A 20,772-nucleotide genomic window follows, 5' to 3' on the forward strand; every position below is an offset into this window, starting at 1 on the left:
GGCCGTGGTCCTGACCACAGAACATGAGCAGAGACTGAAGGATGCTCGTTCCACAGTAGCTCATCATAACATCCTGCACTGGTAGACTACACCTAAGATGGCTGACACATGATTCCTCTCATATTGTCACTGACTGAACTGGACTGCACTGTTTTTAGGATATGGGCAGAACACAGGATGCAGAGCAGTGGGTGTAAATTTTCAGTGATTCTTGTGCCGCCCCATGTTGTTGAAGGGTGGGGTAGTCATAAGGATTGAACTGTGTGTGAATATGTGTGTGGATGGGTGTGTGTGTGTGAAGGCTTCTAGTCGAGAGAAATTAATTGATGCAGCATGTGCTGGTATCTCCTGTCAGGAATTTGCACCACACTGCAGCCTCACGGGCAAGATTTATCATCCAAGCTGAGTAGAAACCTGCTGGCTAAATTTCAGACAGTTACTGGCCAAATGTAAATGTCCAACATAATGTGATGCATAATTAGTTGATTTATAGCCCTATTAATAATAATATTTAAATGCAATAATTTTTTTATACTTGACGTGTGCAGCAGCATAAAGGAATAAGGGTCTCTGATATAGAAATAACATGTGACTTCAGACTTCTACAGGTCTTTAACAGAGGCTCCTTCAAAGACAAATTATCACAAATAGGCTGCATTTAAATTGCACATATTTGAGTGACACGTTCAGTTTTTAGTTTTTATTAAAATCAGCTAGCAACACTTTTCATTTTGTCATAAATTTTATTTACATTTGTTATAATTTAAAAAGAAATATCCATTCTGTCCTGTTTTTTTTTTTTTTTTTTAAACTTATATGATAAAGAGAAGATTGTACACAAATGCATGACATACAAATTAATTACACATTAAAATACAAATTTTAAGGCTTAAAAAAAAATTTGATGCTTGACCAGGTCTTAAACTAATCTCAGCACAACCTCAGGTGAACACTACGTACACTGTCATTATTTATTTAACAAAAACAAAGCAAAAATGCAGAAGCAGTGTGAAAATGTGAGCACACCATTACTGCTTTCAAAAGAATTAAGAGGGTAGCATAATAAAGTTAAAGGTCATGAGAGATAAAAGAAAAGGACTGAACAAGTATGGCTGCTTTCCAGGGTTATTCTCTAAAAAGCACATAGTGCATCTTAGGTTTGCAAAGATGATACAGCTCAAATACAGACATGGACAGAATTGTTGGTACCGTTTGGTTAATGAAAGAAAAACTCACAATGGTCACAGAAATAACGAATCTGACGTAATAAAAATTCTATGAAATTTAACCAGTGAAAGTCAGACATTGCTTTTCAACCATGCGTCAATAGAATTATTTAAAAAAAACTCTTGAAACAGGCCTGGACAAAAATGACGGTACCCTTAACTTAATATTTTGTTGCACAACCGTTTGAGGCAATCGCTGCAATCCAACGATTCCTGTAATTGTCAGAGACTTCTGCACCTCTCAGCAGGTATTTTGGCCCACTCCTCATAAGCAAACTGCTCCAGTTGTCTCAGGTTTGAAGGGAGCCTTTTCCAGACGGCATGTTTCAGCTCCTTCCAAAGAGGCTCAATAGGATTTAGGTCAGGTCTCATAGAAGGCCACTTTAGAATAGTCCAATGTTGACCCATGACCTGCAACTTAGACCAAGCTTTCTGACACTGGCCAGCACATTTCTCTCTAGAATCCCTTGATAGTCTTGAGATTTCATTGTACCTGCACAGATTCAAGACACCCTGTGCCAGATGCAGCAAAGCAGCCCCAGAACAAAACAGAGCCTCCTCCATGTTTCACAGTAGAGACAGTGTTCTTTTCTTGATATGCTTCATTTTTTCGTCTGTAAACATAGAGCCGATGTGCCTTGGCAAAAAGTTCCATTTTTGTCTCATCTGTCCATAGGACATTCTCCCAGAAGCTTTGTGGCTTGTCGACATGTAGTTTGGCAAATTCCAATCTGGCTTTTTTATGATTTGTTTTCAACAATGGTGTCCTCCTTCGTCGTCTCCCGTTAAGTCCACTTTGGCTCAAACAACAATGGATGCTGCGATCTGACACTGATGTTCCTTGAGCTTGAAGTTCACCTTTAATCTCTTTAGAAGTTTTTCTGGGCTCTTTTGTTACCATTCGTATTATCTGTCTCTTTGATTTGTTATCAGTTTTCCTCCTGCAGCCACGTCCAGGGAGGTTGGCTACAGACCCATGGAGCTTAAATTTCTGAACTTGTGAACTGTAGTCACAGCAACATCAAGCTGCTTGGAGATGGTCTTATAGCCTTTACCTTTAAATGCTTGTTTATAATGTTCTTTCTAATCTCCTGAGACAACTCTTTCCTTTGTTTCCTCTGGTCCATGTTGAGTGTGGTACACACCATGCCACCAAACAGCACAGTGACTACTTGTAGCTCTATATATAGACCCACTGACTGATTGCATAGAATTTTTTATTTATTATTATTTTTGTCAAATTAAAGTTATTTCCGTGACCATTGTGAGTTTTTCTTTTATTAACCAAAGGGTACAAACAATTTTGTCCATGTGTGTAAGACTCCTGGTTAGGATGCCTCCTGGACACCTCCCTGATGAGGTTTTACAGCCCGTCCCACTGGGAATAGGGTCTGTGAAATACCCCGGACACGCTGGAGGGATGACATTGTGTGAGAATGCCTCGGGATCCCCTCTGGGTGAGCTGGAAGAAGAGGCAGCAGAAAGGGAAAGTTTTACCTGCCGCCCCCCCGATTTGACTCTGTTAAGCAGAAGAAAATGGATGGTCTTCCCTGTGGCAGCAGGCCATTATGTTGTTTAGTGTCCCACTTTCTTCTTATCAATATTAATATTGGAGCTGAGTTGATAATAGGAGAATAAAATTATCCTTTCAATCATTCAAAACAATCTGACTAGGCTATATAAAGGAATACAGGGGAAAAAAAACACATCTACACACTAGAAAATTATATTAAAGAAAAAAAATTTTTATTACGTACCACTGTTAACAGTGAAATTATAATAAAGAAAAATAAAAGACTTCTGACATGCTGCCATTAAACAATTTTTAATCAAATACATAGTCTAAATGAACTGCAAATCATTGAATTCTTTTTTTGTTTGTTTGTTTGTTTTTTTTTTTTCCTTTTCTTTTTTTTCTTTTCTTTTTTTTACATGTTGTGCTGCGTTTCATCTTGTTGAAAAATTGGCTTTACCTGCACATACATGAATCAAAAACACATACTGCATATTATTGAAAGGAGATGCTGATATCTCTTAAAAAAATGCTGATGTTGCATTATAGTTAAACACTCAGAATATTGATAACATGGCTGGTATTTATTGACAATGATGCTGCAAATCCACCTGCTGATGAAACATTTTCCTGGTGTGTGAGACTTCTGGTGCCCCAGATGAAATTACATAACTCAAGTGTGCCTCTTTCTCTTAATTCTTTGGCCATTTTGTTATTGATTTATTCTGTCATGCATTTAGTCAGGATTTTGTGCTCCCCTTGGGTACGTATGCTGACTGTCTATGTGTTCAGTGTTTCGACTTTCCATCAGTAAATTACTGTTTTTGTATCTCTGGAATCTGCCGCAGCCTGTTCTTTTGGTCTACCTGATCGTAACCTAGAAGCTTTTGTAAGAGAAATTTGCTTTCACAACTTGCCTCTTGTGTCATGTGTTTAGGTTCTCCAATCAGTTCTTTGACATTTTGGCTTCCAATATTTTGAGGATAAAATAAAATGGTATATATATATATATATATATATATATATACATAGGAAAGGCAGTTTATTTGTATAGCACATTTTATGTACAGGACCATTCAAAGTGCTTTACATAAAATATTAAAAGCATTACAGATATTAAGAAATATTAAAAGGCAGCAACAAATAGCAAGAATCACAATAAAATCATAAATTACATTGAATGATTAAAAGAAAGATAATTTGGAAAGTTATTGTGCGGATTTCATGCATAGGCACATGAGAAAAGAAATATATTTAACCTGGATTTAAAGTGTCTATGTCTGGTGAAAGTTTAATCTCACTGACAGTTTGTTCCACTTGTTTGCAGCATAACAGCTAAATGCTGCTTCTCCATGTTTAGTCTGGACTCTGGTCTGGACTAGTTGACCAGAGTCTTTGGATCTAAGAGCTCTGCTAGGTTTATATTCTCTGAACATATCACAGATGTATTCTGGGCCTAAACCATTCTGGGATTTGTAAACAAGCAGAAGGGTTTTAAAAGCGTGAAAATGCTCCTTAAACAACTGAGTCTTTAGCTTGCTTTTAAAAGTGGATATGGACTCTGCGGATCGGACGGAGTTTGGTAGATTGTTCCACCACCAGAGGTCACTAGGCAAAAAGTAAGGATGTTGAACCCTCTCAGCAAAACAGCGTGGGTGTTTAAACATTTCATCCCCCACCTGTATGACGCCGTCAAATCCATACAAACAGTGAACCAGCTTACCTTCTGAAATCTCCATGTTTCACCGTCATAAATGAGGGATGCTGTGCATGCATCAAATCTGTTCAAATTTTTAACACGATTAATTACATAAATTAGTTACCACTGTTAACATGTTATTTCTGACAGCATTAATTATTATTATTATTATTATTATTATTATTATTATTAGTTCCATCAGAAGTTCCATCTGCACTTATAATACTTATAGCACCAGCACTCCAGACAGCTTCTATACTCATCAAGCACAAATAATGAGCATGCCTGTATGCTTCATCTCTGAGATTAAATTGACTTTGACAGCTGGATTGTCTGACTGCAGCTCCAGATGTTCTTTCCCTGCAGTTAACCATGCTTTCAAGGACTCTTTATCTCCAATTTTGCTCTAGTGGATCTCTAGTTGCCCTGACTTGACACGTAATAGTCTTTTAGCTTTTGCTCTCACAGCCTTGTGGATACTAATGCTATTCTTAAAACATCTTTCATAAAAAAACATGTAAAGTCCAAACAATGTGGCATTGTAATTTAAAAAAGCAAAATATCGTTTAAAACTGATAAATGAAGGTCAAATAAGCATGATTTTTTTTTTCAGTGAGTTAATTTGACAACTCACATCGTTCATTTCTTTGAGACTGCACATGGAGAGGAAACGTGGAAAGGACTAGCACTAACCTCAGCAACAGAACTCTCCAAACCTTTTAAACATTAATAATTGACTGGTGTTCTTGGCCCTGCGCCTTTACTTCAACTAGAATGTGTATACATTAAATGTTGATGTTCTTTAGGGCACTACATCACCTATGTTAGTGTGGGAAAGAATCCTTTCACATGCAACTAGAGCTATATTGGTCTGCATTTTTAAGAGAAAAACATTTATGGTCCTCAAAATGTTTAGTGTAAGACTACTTTCTGAAATACATAAATGATTTTTTGACCATGGGGTCATGAAGACCATCCACCCACCCATCCATCCATCCATCCATCCATCCATCCATCCATCCATCCATCCATCCATCCATCCATCCATTTTTAAGTTTCAAGGTCAACAGTCTAAGCAGACATCTTCATACCTCCCCTCCCAACCCACATCTTAGCCTATCTCATCCAGCATCTCTAAGCCAGCCAGTCTTGGGCAACCCCAAGACATGCCTGAAACTATTTCCATAAGAGGTTTCTGGAAGGCATCCTAATCAGTTAAAAGGAAGACCAAGCTCCTCATCCTAATTGGGTGACCACAATCACCCTCTGGAAGAGGCTCATATCAGCTGTCTTTACTTATGATCTCACTATCTACCAGCTGGATAGCTCAGTGGGCAGGGTATCTGTTTCCCAGGAGATTGGAGTTCAAATCCTATAGGGGACATATTACAATGGGATGAATATTAACACCTTCCAGTTGGGGAAGACCCTTAACCCTAGTATCTACTCTCAGATGTAAGTTGTTCTAGAAAAAGGTGTCTGCTAATTGACTGTAATGTCATTCTTGTTGTCAATATCTATAGCTCAGGACCAGATGTGAGTGTTGAAGTGTACTGACTGAAGTAAATCCACAGCTTTGCTTCCAACATGATGAACCAATACATCATCTGTGTATCACACAATTGTGCATTGTAGAGTACCCAAAAGCAGACTGAGGCTCTGGATGCAGTCAGGTAAGAAGAATAAAATACTTAATTTATCTAGAAATAAAAGACAAAGCAGTGACAGGAAGTCTAGAGGACATATATCCAAAGAGTAAACAGAGCAAAAACTTAACTTGATATACAATACAGAATAACAAAGAAGAGGATCAGACAGAGAACAAAGAAAAACCTGATGTAAATACACTAAAGGGAGTAATGAGTAAAGCAATGTCCGTGTGGTAATTAGAAATAAGGGACAGGTGAAAACTAAAGCAAAACTAAAGCAAAAGACTATAAACCGAGACAAAAGATCATTGCACTGTAGATTTTTCATCAGGCTTGTTGCTCTGTAATTCATGAAAATAATGAACTATTTTAGCATGCTTTTAGACACCAGGAAAACATCTGTCTGGTGCTGAAAATGACATAACTGAAGGCATAAAATGAACTTGTAGTGAGGCCATATTCTCAACTGCTGTTTTAGAATTCATGAACTCTAAGTTAAAGAATTTATGAAGATTGAAGGGCACATATTACGGTCAGTGCAATTTCAGATTTTAATTTTGTGAGTATCATAGTAGGGTTTCCAAACTTTAATGTAAAAAAAGAACTATTTTTCACATATTGTACTTTTCTGCTATGCCTCTTCTTCCTAAAAGAAGTTTATTCTTCTGTCTTCTTAAACTTTACACCTGTTGTCATTATAAAATTATTGCACAATACATCAACCGTTGTTTAATTTATTTTTCTACAATTAAGCAAAAAGAACAAAATCACTTTGGGAAAAACCTGCTGAAAAAAGAGGCTTAATTTAAACACCTTTACTTTAGTATGAACTTTATGGACAAATGTTACCAGTTGTCTTTTTTAGAGGCCACTACCACAGAAGGTAGGACAGAAGGTCCTCTAGAGCAGAGATCACCAGTTCCAGTCCTCAATGCCCATTGTCCTGCAGACGGTCGATGTTTCCCTACTTCAACACGCCTGACTCAAATGAATGGCTCAATAGCAGATTTGTGCAGAGCATGTCAGAGATCAATTTAATTTGAGTCATGTGTGTTGCAGCAGGGAAATATTTAATACCTGCAGGATAATGGGCATTTCGGTCCAGGGTTGGGGATCACTGCTCTAGAGAAGGGTTTCTCCTTCCTGGTCCTCAGGACCCACAGCCCTGCATGCTTTAGAGTTAACCCTAATGGAATGAATGGCTCGTTAACTGGCTTGCAAAAAAATTGGATGATGAAGGCCATGATTCCTAATCAAGAGTGTTGGAGTAGGAACACTAAGACATGCAGGGCAGTGGGTCCTCAGGGCCTGGATTGAGAAACACTGCTCTAGAGCAGAGGTCCCTAACTTATTTTCCTTGAGGACCCACTTCATGCAAATACTAAAAAGCTGTGGACCACCTGTCCCACCCCTGAAACCATGCTTGATTTTATGCTTTCATAAGTGAGATTCTCACCATTAATAATGTATTCTGGATGAAGCCAAAGTTAAATTAAAAACTGTGGAAGAAATTTTACTTATTATGATCTATATATTATGATCACACTTATAATTACTTCCTTTATTATATACATTTATTCTCTCATTTATTAATTGTATTCACACTGATTGTTTCTATATTGCACTTATTCATTGTGCATTGTGTTATACTCTGACTCCTTCACCAGCTTCTCAGTAATATTATTTTGCTCTTATAGGCTAAGCATACATTTCTGCTTGTCATCCCAACATCTTATTTTGAGCAGAACACTACTGTACATATAGGCACATGTATATAGTGTACATATAGGCTTACACATGTCAAACATTCAGCTTCCCACTGCACTCACAATGTCAATGAGTGAGAATTTTTGCTCTCAAGGGTCTTGTTGACAGAAAATATAGTTTTATGAATTATTTATGGTCAAACTAGACACCAGCATAATTTTTTTTTTTTTTTTTATGTTTGTTTTTTTTTAATAAGTACGATTAAAATCCTAATACACTATAGATTTCCCAAAAAAATCTTCACAGCACACCTAACAGAACCACATCTTTTCTGATTATTGGCTGATTAATCAAAAGTGATGGAGCATGAGATAGTTGCTCATTCTTTGAGGCCTGCCAAACTAGTCACAAGGCTGGCATGAAGATATGATCCTGCATGGTGGTGTTGACAGTGAAGGAGGAAAAGGCTGCACTACAAACAAGAAAACAAGATTTATCAGTATCAAGAGCAGTCCAGGGAGACACTATTAGTCTTTACTTTGCAGACTTTTACATGGAGAAAACAGTGTGTACGGCAAACAATAATATAACACCCTAACACAGACACAGACAGTAAAGTACAGAGCGATGCAGCAAACAAATCCTGCACAGCTAAAACACTACATACTAACTGCATGATGATACTGTATATTCATTACTTTCCTTTATCACTTGTTCTCATTTATTATCCCTCTGGCTATTCTTTCTTCATACGAAACAAGTTTATTTGGCTAAAGGCATATCCTCAGACTGACAAAGTTTAAGTGAGAGGATGCTAGAGAAAAGGTGTGACTATTTTTGCTGTGAGAGATACATCTTGTACTCTTCAGTTCAGGTCAGTGACAGCCAAATTCCTTGTTATAGGCATCTGTTTAGTGTTAAGTCATGAGCAATGAGATCTATATTTAACAGCATTTAAAAAATAAATAAAGAGTTTGTCAGAGGAAGACAGAGGCTCAGCTTCTTTGGGCTTAACTGAGGAGTTCTTTGAAATATTTAACTGCCTGGAGCGTTTTAATGTGAGATTGATGGAATAGGGTCAGTGTCAGCACTGCAGCTATTATAGCCATCTTAGAAAGGGTTTCCCACCCAGTAAAAGATGATGTTCAACATTCTCACCAGGAATGAGCTGACATACTGGGAAATTGTCATTTTGAGGTATTTAACATAAAAATGTCTTTTCAAAAGTAACATTATTGGGTATAGAGCATAGTGAAGTGAAATGCTTAACAGTTTAAAACAGTATATAATGTAACTGATTCTCAGGAGAAACCAGTTCTGAAGAAATTACAATCTACAAATCCTTTTACATAACGCTGTCTTACACCCCCACCCCCAACCCACCACGGTAGAAAATAGAAAATGCTATTTTAATGTTGTCCTGCTTTCTTCTTGACATGAATCTTGCAGTGAATTTAAGGAGGCATCCCACCTCCTAGAAGAACACACTTAGTCTTCTCTTTCTGCAGGTTTCTTTTTTTTTTAATACACAGCCAAAGTTGTAAAATAACACAAAATCTGTCCACACACACACACACACACACACACACACACACACTCACATATATATATATATATATATATATATATATATATATATATATATATATATATACCAGACTGAATCAGACTCAGAAACTTTATTATCATTGAGCATTGTTTTATTTGAGCAGCTGCTCCTTAAAATGCTGCATTTTAAAATATTTACAAGTGTTAAATAAATATAACCATTAAAAAACAGAATATGACAAAATATGACAATGATATGACAATATACAATGGTATAGTCCAAAATAGTAAATAGTGCAGATGGAGAGAATATAAACAGCCGTCTCAGACAGTTATTGCACAGAAGGACCTACTTTATTGTACGTTTTTCAGCAGTTCTTATTAGTGTGGTTTTGCATTGTTTAATGTGGTTATTGCTCTGGAAAAGAAACTGTATCTTAGTCTACTAGTCCAGACTCTGTGTGACCTGTTGCCCTGTCCCAGCATATATATATGTATTTCTGTCCATCATCATCATTATCATCATCATCATCATCATCTGTCCAAATTCATCGTCATCATCTATCTATTGTCTATCCATCATCATCATGGTCTATGCATCCTTTTCATCATACTTTTTATCTGTTATCCCAGTTTCATTTGCATCTTTGTATGTTCCACTTGTGTTAAGGCAAAAAAGTAAAAGAAGCAAACTAAATTGGACAGTGTGTGTGTGTGTGTGTGTGTGTGTGTGTGTGTGTGTGTGTGTGTGTGTGTGTGTGTGTGTGTGTGTGTGCACATTATATGTGTTTTCTTTTCTTTACTGCTAGGTGGGCCTCATGACAACCATCAGATTTATGCCCATCTCTTCCTCCAACAGTTTTCAGGGTAGAGAGTAGAGATGATGCCAGAAAAAGATTCATTAATAATGCAGCGAGAGGCTGGAGCTTCATCACTTTAGCATGATGAAAAAAAAAAAACCCACAGCTGTTAGACCAGCAAAAGCTTAGCAGCAACTGCAGTATACAATTTACCAGACAAGCACACACAGTATTGATAATTTGCAGGATATTTAGCTTAATGTTCAGCTAGCAGACACATACTATTTGAAAAGACAATAGAGATCAAATGCAGTGAGAAAGATGAAAGAGCTCATCACTAGAAAAGATTTTCATCTTAGTCAGAACAGCTATGTACTGCCCTCTGCTGGCCAAATAACATGCATGCCATAACATGCATGTAGGTGCATGGTAATGTACTCAACTTAACACATCTGTAGAAGGATAGCAGCGGCAGGGCAGTCACCAGAGGAGAATGTGTTGTACAGACATAGTAAATTTAGGCAAAACGTTTTCTATATAAGGGAATAGTCATCCCAGTAAAGTAGGAGAAAACAGCAGCTATCCAATTTTTAAAACCAAACTTAAGAAATGGATTAAAAGTAATCCAACTTGAACTCATTAATAAAGAGCCTACCAAATCTTTTACCATACTTTAATATGCTTTTTTATATCACTAAGTATTTAAATGTATTTAAATATTGCTTTTTTTTTTTTTTTTTTTTGTAATGTAGTTACTCTAAATTGTTAACCTTTCAAGGGACGACAGATGAAAATTAGCTCGTTTGCAACTCTGGCTCATTTACATTTTACATTCAGATACAAATGTTGATTAATGTGCATTGTCCCTTTTAGCTCAACTGAATAAAAAATAATAATAATGCCTCAAGAAAGCTCTCCATTAGAGTTAAAGGATGCAGAGAGTAGAATAGAAGAAGGAAGAAGAAGAAAAATAGTTGGTTAGTGCTAGAAGGAAATAAAAAAAAAAATCAATATGCATTTAAATTGGACAATTCACAATAAGAAGACAATAAAAAGTCACCTGTATGTCATGCCACTACTGCAATAGCATATGTATAGTGGGGACATGGCATTCTTTCTTTTCATGACTATCTAACTTGACTAGAATCGTTCAGAAATATTGACCAGCAAGATACGGAGTTAAAACTGGGCCAAAATGTGAAGAATTCAGTAGCATATTCCTACAACTGCATTATAAAAGCTAAAGTTTGGCTGCGGAGACAGCTCCTGTTGCTGCAGCTTTATTTGGTCTCCAACTCTCATGCCCACATCTCCTGTATCATCTCCAGAATCTCCAGAATTCCAAGCCGGCACCCAGGTCCCATCCAGCGCTTCAGCATCCCATTCCATGTCCAGCGATCCTGTCTCCTTGACTCCTTTACAAACAGTGATGTTTGTCTTTAAAAATGATAGGCTCCTTTAAATTATCTAAAAATGCTATTTTGAAAGTAAATAAGATATTTTTGTCAGTGTTTTACTGGAGCTGTCAGAGGTCGATGCTACAGGCAACAGTCTATCACTGTTTCTCCTAGCATCATTCACTCTATACTGCAGGCTGTCATCACTGAGGTCTCTCAGTTCACAGGTACAACAGAAAATAATATGTTATTGGTATTTACATGGACACATAAATCCAACTACAGATTGTTACAGACTGAGGACAAACACTCACAGCTGTTTAAGGTACATGACAGAGTTGCTCTTAATGTTGCAGCTGATTAGTTAACATATAAACAATGGGTATAACAAGCAGCTCTGGTTTGAAAAACTGCAACTGATGTGGATTTGGTATGCTGATATTTATGATTCTGTAATGTCTGTGCCAGCTGCTATTCATTCTATCACAAAGACAGTCTGTTCTGCATAATGCATTTTCTTACAGAAACATCTTAAAACATAGGCTGGATTCTGTAAAATGTCTTACAACACACTGCTCTGAAGTTGATGTTTCATATCTCCTCAGCTTTATCAGAATTTCAGCTATTACTTTACAGTACTGGTTGATTTTTGTATTGCTTTTAAGATGCCAGTGGCCCATTTATGGCAACATGTAAAGTCAAATAAATCCTAAGATTTTCTCTTTAATTCTAATTATTTAATATTTAAATGTATTAACTTGTAGTCAGTGTCAAACCATTATTAATTCACAATGTGGAACCCAAAGCACAAATTTTTTCTTTGATTTTTTATGAACTCATTTAGTGTGAAGAGGGAAGTCTGGCCTTCCCTGCTTAGTCAAATGCCCCCATGACCATGATGGATGGATGGATAGATAGATGGATGGATTATTCAGATATTAACATGCATTCCTTTGTGGACTATCACACATTTTTCTTTGCTGTGTTATGCTCCTCTGCAACCATACTACCCTTAAGGTAGCAGCATAGTTGTTCTTTTGTTTGTTTGTATGTACTGAATGGTGCATGAACTGAATTGTTCTGAATAGTTTACTGGCTTCACCTGAGAAGGTTTATACAAAGCTTGCTGGTGGGCCTTACAAGGAGATCACCACTCTTGTTCTTGGCTATTGTGCTTCAGTAGCACACTTTTAGATCAATCTTTCTTTAAAACATTGCCTACATTCACACCTCCCTTTTAATCCTAAAAAAAACTGCTAATCTATGAAGTTCATTTACTTTTTCTAGTGACACATATTGAATAATTCCCCCCTAAAACAGCCACCTGTGAAAATGTTATTGTTTGCAAAACCCTCCCCAAATCATTGTTTTAAACTAAACATTTCCCTGGTGTGCAGAGTTTAAGCTGCACTGTCTGCAATCTTACCTCTCATAGTAAAGTGCTAAAAGTCTTGATTGCAGTTCTGTACAATTTCGTTCATGCTTAGAAATCTGTAGTACAGCATTTTCACCAGAAGAGGTCAGCTAAAGACCTTTTTATGCACATAAATGATTTGTACATCAGTGGGTTATTAGAAAGTATAAATGTCCCTAATGAATAGAAAGTACTGTAACTAAAAGGCTAGTCAGTATTTACAGCTGTATTCCTCTCACAAAAAATCTGAAATCCTCTCATTTATTCTAGCACATTAAAAATGTATATTTTCAAACACTTGCCTTACAGATGTAAACTCTTTTTAAAGAAATTAATGTAATCTAACAAGCTCATTGTCATTTCTTTTATGTTTCTACATTTGAACCTGTGGCAATCTAAACCAAAAGACGACAAATTAAAAAGTATCTCTCATTATTAAAAACCAAAAATTTCTAACAAAATCTGATCAAATTGGAGTAAAATTTGACATTGAAGTTCACTGATTGATGTTTAGACATCCACTCTGTGCTGCCACAAGAATTAGTTCAGACATCCAACAAATAATTCATCTAATGAAAATGCTGCCCCAGATACAGGATTTGTTTTATGTTTGTAGCCTTATTTTGGAGCAGATTTTATTAAAACAATATTCTAAGTCTTCCATCAAAATAAATATGGAAGCACAAAGAGAATGAGTCTATCTGGCATAACACATAAATAAGCTATGCATACATTTGAACTTGTTTTGATACTTACATGTAATGACTGAATGTAGGGTTATAGAGAATTTCAGACTCCTCCTCAGGGACGACACCTCCTGTCAGCCCTCCCCTCTGCTGGAAGAGTCGCTCTGGTTTTTTCCTTCTGCACCAGTTTCATCTCATTCTGATGTCTTCAGCAGCTAGCACTGTGAAGCGGGTCTCTGTGATCTTTAAATGTGTATGGTTATATTTGCTCCGGTAAGTTTCCTTTCTATACGTTTTTGTGTCTGTACTTTAGTTTCAATGATTTCTGCTCTCTTATAGCACATATTACATAGTATGTATGACAATGGGCTCAATTCAGGGTGGTTTTGATCTTATAGTGTATCAAGTGTTAAAATCCTTCAAAATGTGTTTGAGTCACTGTTTTTTAATGTTTTTTGGAGTAAAGTTGATGACAAAGAGTAAAAATCATCTTCTTTTTTATATATAAATATGTTGCAACTGAAGGAAATATGAAAAATAACAATGAAAGATATCAGAGTTGTGTATTACCCCTATAAGTTGAATGTCACTGTACTACTGTGGCCTCCCTCCAGCGCACAGTAAGCAGCTCTGTTAGTTATCTTCCTACTTTTAAATTATTCAGGTTTTGTTTTCGTACTGATTATGTATTCTAATAATCAGTCATGTTATTTATTGATGTGCATTCATTATGCAGTTAGATGCCCTCACATTGACTTGGTGATTTTGGGGTCCAGATACATTAATTACCTGGTAACTGCTAATTATATTTTTATGATTCTTTTCTACTTTTTTTAAATAGATTTTTGCCATTTGTGCATTTGCAACATGTGGAGGATACTTTGGTCATCTCCAGGTTAAAGTGGACTGTGCTGACAGGAGACAGAGCAACCTCAGTATCAACATTGATTTTGCCTATCCTTTCAGGTAAATATATTGTGCTCTTTTTTACATTATATCTAAACAATAAACAATGAACTATATATACTGTTAAAAATGTTAAGTGTAAGCACATAGTAAGCATATGTATATATTTCAAGAAGAGAAAGTTTTTAAAAATGGCACAGCTCTTCTCCAGCTTGTTGATTGGCTCAAAAAGCAGAAGCTGTTTTCTCCACCAAATCAAAAATGGGGCTGATGGACAGATGAGCAGGAAGTTGACCCAGATTAATACCCCAAAGTCTTTAATGTTTCCCTTCATCGTTTGGCACAAATGTCCATGGTCCTCTCAGTCAAGACATCACTTCAAGAGGTGCCTCTCTTGTTGCAGCATGATTTAGCAAAAAAAAAAAAAAAAATGCAGTTAATTTATACTAATTAAAGTGGTATAATTAGATCAATGTTTTTTTCATTTATCAACAAAAAAAGTTGAATTCTGTTTTTAATAATCATGTATTTATCACAAACTAATTCCCTGTTGGTGGTGGCAAAAACGTAACCTCCAACCCAGGGGCACACTAAACGATTACTAAATAATTAAGTCAGTATTTTTAGAGTATCGGTGTACTGTTAGTGTGTTCACTTAGGCCAGACAGGATGTTAGAAATGCTGTTGACAGACACAAATATTTACTGTCTAATTTAGAAATAAAAAAGAGCAATTTGACAAATTAACTTTGCATTTTGCCAATTAATGGAAACAATGACAAACATATTTTCATTAAATGAGAACAAAGCTAAGAATATAAGACAAGAAAATGGAGCCAATAATCAGCTTTCCCTCCAAACAACTCCTTCCTGCACTTCAAGTCCCAGATCTGCTGTGCTTTCCAACAGCTTTGTGATGCTGGCTGAGGTCTGTTTCACAGGTGGACAAGACAAATTTGTTGATCCTGACAAGCTGCAGTCACACCTGACTGACCAGGCTGGGGTCAATCTGCAAAGGTCTCAGTTATTCTGTTTCTGCAGACACACAATCTTAGAGTGACTGAAACACATTTCCTGTGTCCATGCTATCTTCTTAGGTCAGCCCCTTAAAGAAAAATCTGTTTTTTTGCTGCAAGTCAATGAAGTAGAACTGGCAATTGATAATTAATTATAAATCAGTTTCCCAGCAAGTGTTTCCTTAGGTGACAAACATTTAAAAATGGCTGCAGTCAAAAGTGATTAAACATTCACAAATAGGTATTAATGAAATAGTGAAAAGATTTTTAAGTTGAAAGTTGGCACGTCTAGGACAAAGAAATCCACTAAAGACTATTACTTGATGACAATTTATCTTAACTTACTGAGTCATACAGTCAAATATGTAATACCACATTTAACGTATATATATATATATATATGTGTGTGTGTGTGTGTGTGTCTGTGTGTGTGTGTGTGTCTGTGTGTAGGTTCTCTTCCTTCTTTCTATCTACTGTACCCAATGCAAAAATTGCATATATATCTTATTTCCTAACCAAACATGTGCCTGCTCTTTTTTGTTTCTTTATTTTCTTCTTCTTTCCCTTTCTCTTTACTCATTATCTTTGTATGTGGTCCCATTTCCCGTGTTTATACACTTGCTATCACCAAACATTTAAAAACGGAAAAGATTATAGCTTTTTCAGGGGGGTGGAGGTTTGGGAGTAGAGTTGAATAGTCCATAGTATTGTGAACCTGAAGCTTTTGTCATTTATACTATGTGTGATTTCCACTGATTATCCATTATGAACATATACTATATTTACACATCTGGACAAATCTAACAATTGTTCCCTGACTCCAAGAATTAAAGGGTTAAATCTTTGAACATCTCTCAGTCCCACCACACCTGTTTCAGTTTGGACAAGTTGAAATTATAGTGTTTAAGTGAGTATAAATTAAATATAACATTGTTTCACCTTTTTGACAGGCTGAGAATGTCAGTATTGTTTTATATTTTATAAAACCTGGTAAAAATAACTAAGTTGTATCTCTGAGTGCATTATTAGTCTATTTTCTACAATAATTTTTGAAAAAAAAAATCTAGATACTTTAATTGGATTTCATTTGTACTTACATTTTTTAAATCTTTTGTTAAATAGACAAGCCTGCAGATGGGATCGTCTTTTGTTTCTTAAACAGTTACTCTGTAAATCTTTTAAAAACAATCCTTCCTGTACAAACTTGTCCTGGAAAAACAAGGTCTTATTTTATTTTATTATTCATTTAATCAAAGCACTAAAGACTGTTTCCCTAAACCTTGTGTTTTTTAGCTCTACTGATTGTGCTTATAAAGTACCAGACAAAAAGAGTGGCACGTGATGAATCACACGTCCATTTTACAGCAACCATTTTCTTGCCTGTCTCTGTAAGTCTTAATTTTCTGTCTTGCAGATTACATCAGGTGCACTTTAAGGTCCCCTTGTGTGAGGAGAAGAGAGAAGAGGTCATTTTCCTAGATGGTGACTTCTCCTCAGCCGCTCAGTTTTTTGTGACTGTGGGTGTCTTTGCTTTTCTTTACTCCCTTCTGGCAACCATCGTCTACATCTTCTACCAGAACAAGTATCTGAAGAACAACAGAGGCCCACTTGTGGTTCGTGAGTTTGTGTTTTGAACAATCCTTGCTCTAATGTCTTTGAGCACAGTGCATATTTTGCAACAAGAAATACATTTAAATTATTGTGTCTCTTTTTTGTCCTGAGCAGGATTTTGTTGTTACTGTCATCTTTTCCCTCATGTGGCTGGTCAGCAGTTGCTTTTGGGCTAAAACTCTTTCTGATATCAAGACGGCTACAAACCCAACGCAGGTGCTTCTTCTCATCTCCGCCTGTAGAGCTCAGGAAAACAGGTGTGCAGCTACAGAGGAGCCTCTCTGGTCTCGTCTTAATACATCTGCTGTAAGTATTTAGTCAATAAATAAAACAGGGTGTGTATAAAAGAATACACTTACACCTGTCTCCGTTTCTTTTTTTATCTGCAGGTGTTTGGTTTTGTTAATGTTGTCCTCTGGTCTGGGAATATTTGGTTTGTCTTTAAAGAGACAGGTTGGTACAAGACTGGTCAGAGATACCCAACGAGGAGTGCTTCTGGGAAACATTCAAGTGAGATGCGACAGCGACTCTACAGCGAGAGCAGCTTCGACCAGCCAGAGGAGAGTTTTGGTCCCTTCAGACAAGACAGTTTCAATCAGTCAAAGGGGGATTTCAGTAAGCAGATCCAAAGACAAGCTAGCACCAACCAGTCACAAGTCAGCTTTAGCTTACCACAGACATATCTTGGCAAAACAGTTATTTATGAAAGGGAGAATAACTTAGCTTCTCAAGGACCGAGGATTTTTGTCAATGATATGTGAGAAGAGTTTTAAAGTCAACAGCAGAGTGAGGTGATGGGTCTTCAGTAGCTAAAAGTTTGTTGTGCCGCTACTGATTTACCTGTGAGCATTACATTCTGAGAGCTGAAGGAAACAAGATGATGGACATGTTACCTGTACAAAGTAATTTATATCAGGCCAGATAGCGACTTGCTTACAAACGTAGATTTGCTCAAAGTGAAAGTTGATGCAGTCATTGAAGAAATATAGTGCGGAAAATGTGATTATAATGTTATAAAATGTATTAATACTCTCTAAATGTTACATTCTGGAAATCAAATAGAATGTCTCTTCAAGGACCATTCATAAGAGACAACATAAGATACTGTAACTTTTTGACTGTCCTACTAGTTGCTTTAGCTGTGAAGGCTCATTACAGCATAATGTTTCCAGAAAGCTATTGTTTTCATTTGTTTATCTCATCCTTATTCTTCTTTACATGCACTCATTGTACAAATAATGTGGTTGTTTCAGCATGATGATTGGGCTTGATGCTTTTAACTTGACCTGTCAAACACACCAAACCTACAGTTTATTATTTGAATTGTAATACACAATGTGTGAAGCATGTGAAAAAGTGTAGAATCAGAAAAAATACATCTAAACAGCGTGCTTAGCTTCTCTTGAAGGGTTTGATTTAAAAGTTTATCAGATGTGTCATTATTGAAGCATTTTCTGATATTCTAATGTGGTACTTCTGTTTATTTAGATATTGTAAATTTAATATAAAGTTATTGTTAAAATTATATAACTAATGTCTGATTTAAACAATTTTTTATTATTGTTATTGTATTTGATTTTGTTTAAATGTGTTGAGTTGTTAGATGTGGTTGCTCCTTGGTATCAATGGGAAAAAAAAACTTGTGGGGAAAAAGGCAAGTAAGCCAAAATTTCCTAATTTGACTGTTAAAGAAAAAAAGTTGTTTCATTTGTCATTACTTCTTCAGTATGTTCATTCAATGATACTTTGATTTTTGGTGACTGATTGTGTCCACCATAAGGTGATCACTAACTTGGTTTGCTTGTTTGCTTTTTCGTATTGAGAGACAGCACCTTGGGAGGTCTGCTTAGAGCTGGAGTAGGTGGTGCTCAAGAAATGCAGTCCTACAAGGCTTAAATGCTTCCCTGTTTTAAAACACTTGATTCAAACGAATGAGTCATTGAGCAGAATCTGATAAGCTGTTGAATCCATTTAATTGGAATCAGGTGTGTTAGAGCAGGGAATTATCTTAAAGCTCCAGCACTGCACTCTAGAGGACCAGAGTTGCCTACCTACTCCTGGCAGAGGGAAATACTTATAAATACTGACTCCGAAATGCTGAATGGAGACACCAATTGTGTTTCATTCTGTGTATATGATCTTTACTGTAGAGCCCAAAGCGCTGATCTCTCATAGTGTCTATTTCATCCTATTTAAGAGGGTTAAAATAATACTAATACCTAAAACCTCTTACCATCTTGACTATCACACAAACTGCTGTTGGAAATCGGCCTATGACAGTGAGTTTGCTTTTACATCTGCCAATCAGACCTCAGATCATCACATTTCATAAGCCAAGAATCATAGAAAATCAAATCAAATTAATTTTATTGGCATTATACTGATAATTTAAATGTTGAATTAACAATAGATGCCACTTTATTTGGTTAATGCTTTGTTTCTAAATTAGCATGTTCCAACTACTACAGTAAAAGTAAATACTCTAAGCTGATTAAAAACTGTTTGTGATTATCAATGTTAAAGACTGTCAAAAAACACTGTGTTTATCATTAATTTAAAGGACACCCCACTAATCTTTAAAGGCTTGGTCTAGTTTTTAGTCCCGATAAGTTTAAGGAGAGGAATAATTGGTCTCCAAAAGACATAAAAGTAGTGAATAACATATCACATTTCTATCAAATCACATGTCTTTTCAACATATTGGTAAAATTATTGAATTCTATTTTGCACTGATTTACAAAATAAAAAAAATCTAATAATATGAAAATGTTGTAAAGAAATGTAGGCTGGCAGATAACTTCTTCCATTATAAACTTAAGTAACCTATTGCAGTGTATTGCAATAAATTCTTGTTCCCACAACATCAAAAACTACTTTTGATCTAAACCTGCAGCTTCTCTGAGGCAAAGGGGATTAATTGGTGAAAGTGCCATGACACAGCAGAAATATTTGATGGTGCCTTATTAATTACAACAGCAATATTACAAGAAATGATGATGATTTTAAGTGTGATTAATATGAGTCTCTGATAGGTGTTCTTTCTCTTCTATTTGCCTTTTACATTGTGGGTTTGTCTTATTTACCCATTTTAAAAACTTTTTCAATTTCACTCTCAGTCACTGTTTGGTGAACTATAAAATAATAGGAAATAATAAGTAAAGTTAACCCTGAAAAGGTTGTTGCCTTTTCTTCTTCTCCTTCTTCTTTTCTTCGTCTTCTTCTTCTTATTTTTCTTCTTCTTCTTCTTCTTCTTCTTCTTCTTTCTATGCATTTATTTGTGAGTTCACTGACAAATCCATCTTTTAATTTATTGGGCACAACTAAATCTTACAGAATTGGAAGAATGATGAGTTAAGATGATTAAAAAAAAAAAAGCTCTTAGTGGGCTACATCGGATTGTTTACAAACTGCGGTTGGGTCCCCAAGGTTTTGCTTTGACCTCATTTCCTTTTCTGTTAATTTAAGAAAAAACATCTGAACATGAAAACAGAAATTAAAACATTAAATAAATATGTTGACAGTAATTTTATCCTAATTCGAAACATTTTAAGTCAAATTGACCAGGGATGTACAATCTTTTTCAATCCACTGCACAAATTAG

General features: G+C 36.0%; 1 protein-coding gene across 1 annotated transcript; it reads left to right on the top strand.

Annotated features, from left to right (window-relative positions):
- The first annotated feature begins 13,444 nt into the window (after window positions 1-13,444).
- LOC121635069 (synaptoporin) lies at window positions 13,445-18,996 on the top strand. Its single transcript, XM_041978134.1, has 5 exons — window positions 13,445-13,912; window positions 14,481-14,605; window positions 16,975-17,173; window positions 17,286-17,477; window positions 17,561-18,996. The coding sequence occupies exons 1-5, from the start codon at window positions 13,889-13,891 to the stop codon at window positions 17,930-17,932; spliced, it is 912 nt and encodes a 303-aa protein (XP_041834068.1). The 5' UTR covers window positions 13,445-13,888; the 3' UTR covers window positions 17,933-18,996.
- The last annotated feature ends 1,776 nt before the right edge of the window (window positions 18,997-20,772 follow it).

This window comes from Melanotaenia boesemani, chromosome 3 (assembly GCF_017639745.1).
Source record: "Melanotaenia boesemani isolate fMelBoe1 chromosome 3, fMelBoe1.pri, whole genome shotgun sequence".
NCBI classification, from domain to species: Eukaryota; Metazoa; Chordata; class Actinopteri; order Atheriniformes; family Melanotaeniidae; genus Melanotaenia; species Melanotaenia boesemani.

Coding starts and splice junctions, on each gene's coding strand:
- LOC121635069 (XM_041978134.1), top strand. CDS start 13,889: ATGTGTATGGTTATATTTGCTCCG. Junction 13,913..14,480: donor GTATGGTTATATTTGCTCCG/GTAAGTTTCCTT, acceptor TTTTTTAAATAG/ATTTTTGCCATTTGTGCATT. Junction 17,174..17,285: donor ACAACAGAGGCCCACTTGTG/GTTCGTGAGTTT, acceptor TGTCCTGAGCAG/GATTTTGTTGTTACTGTCAT.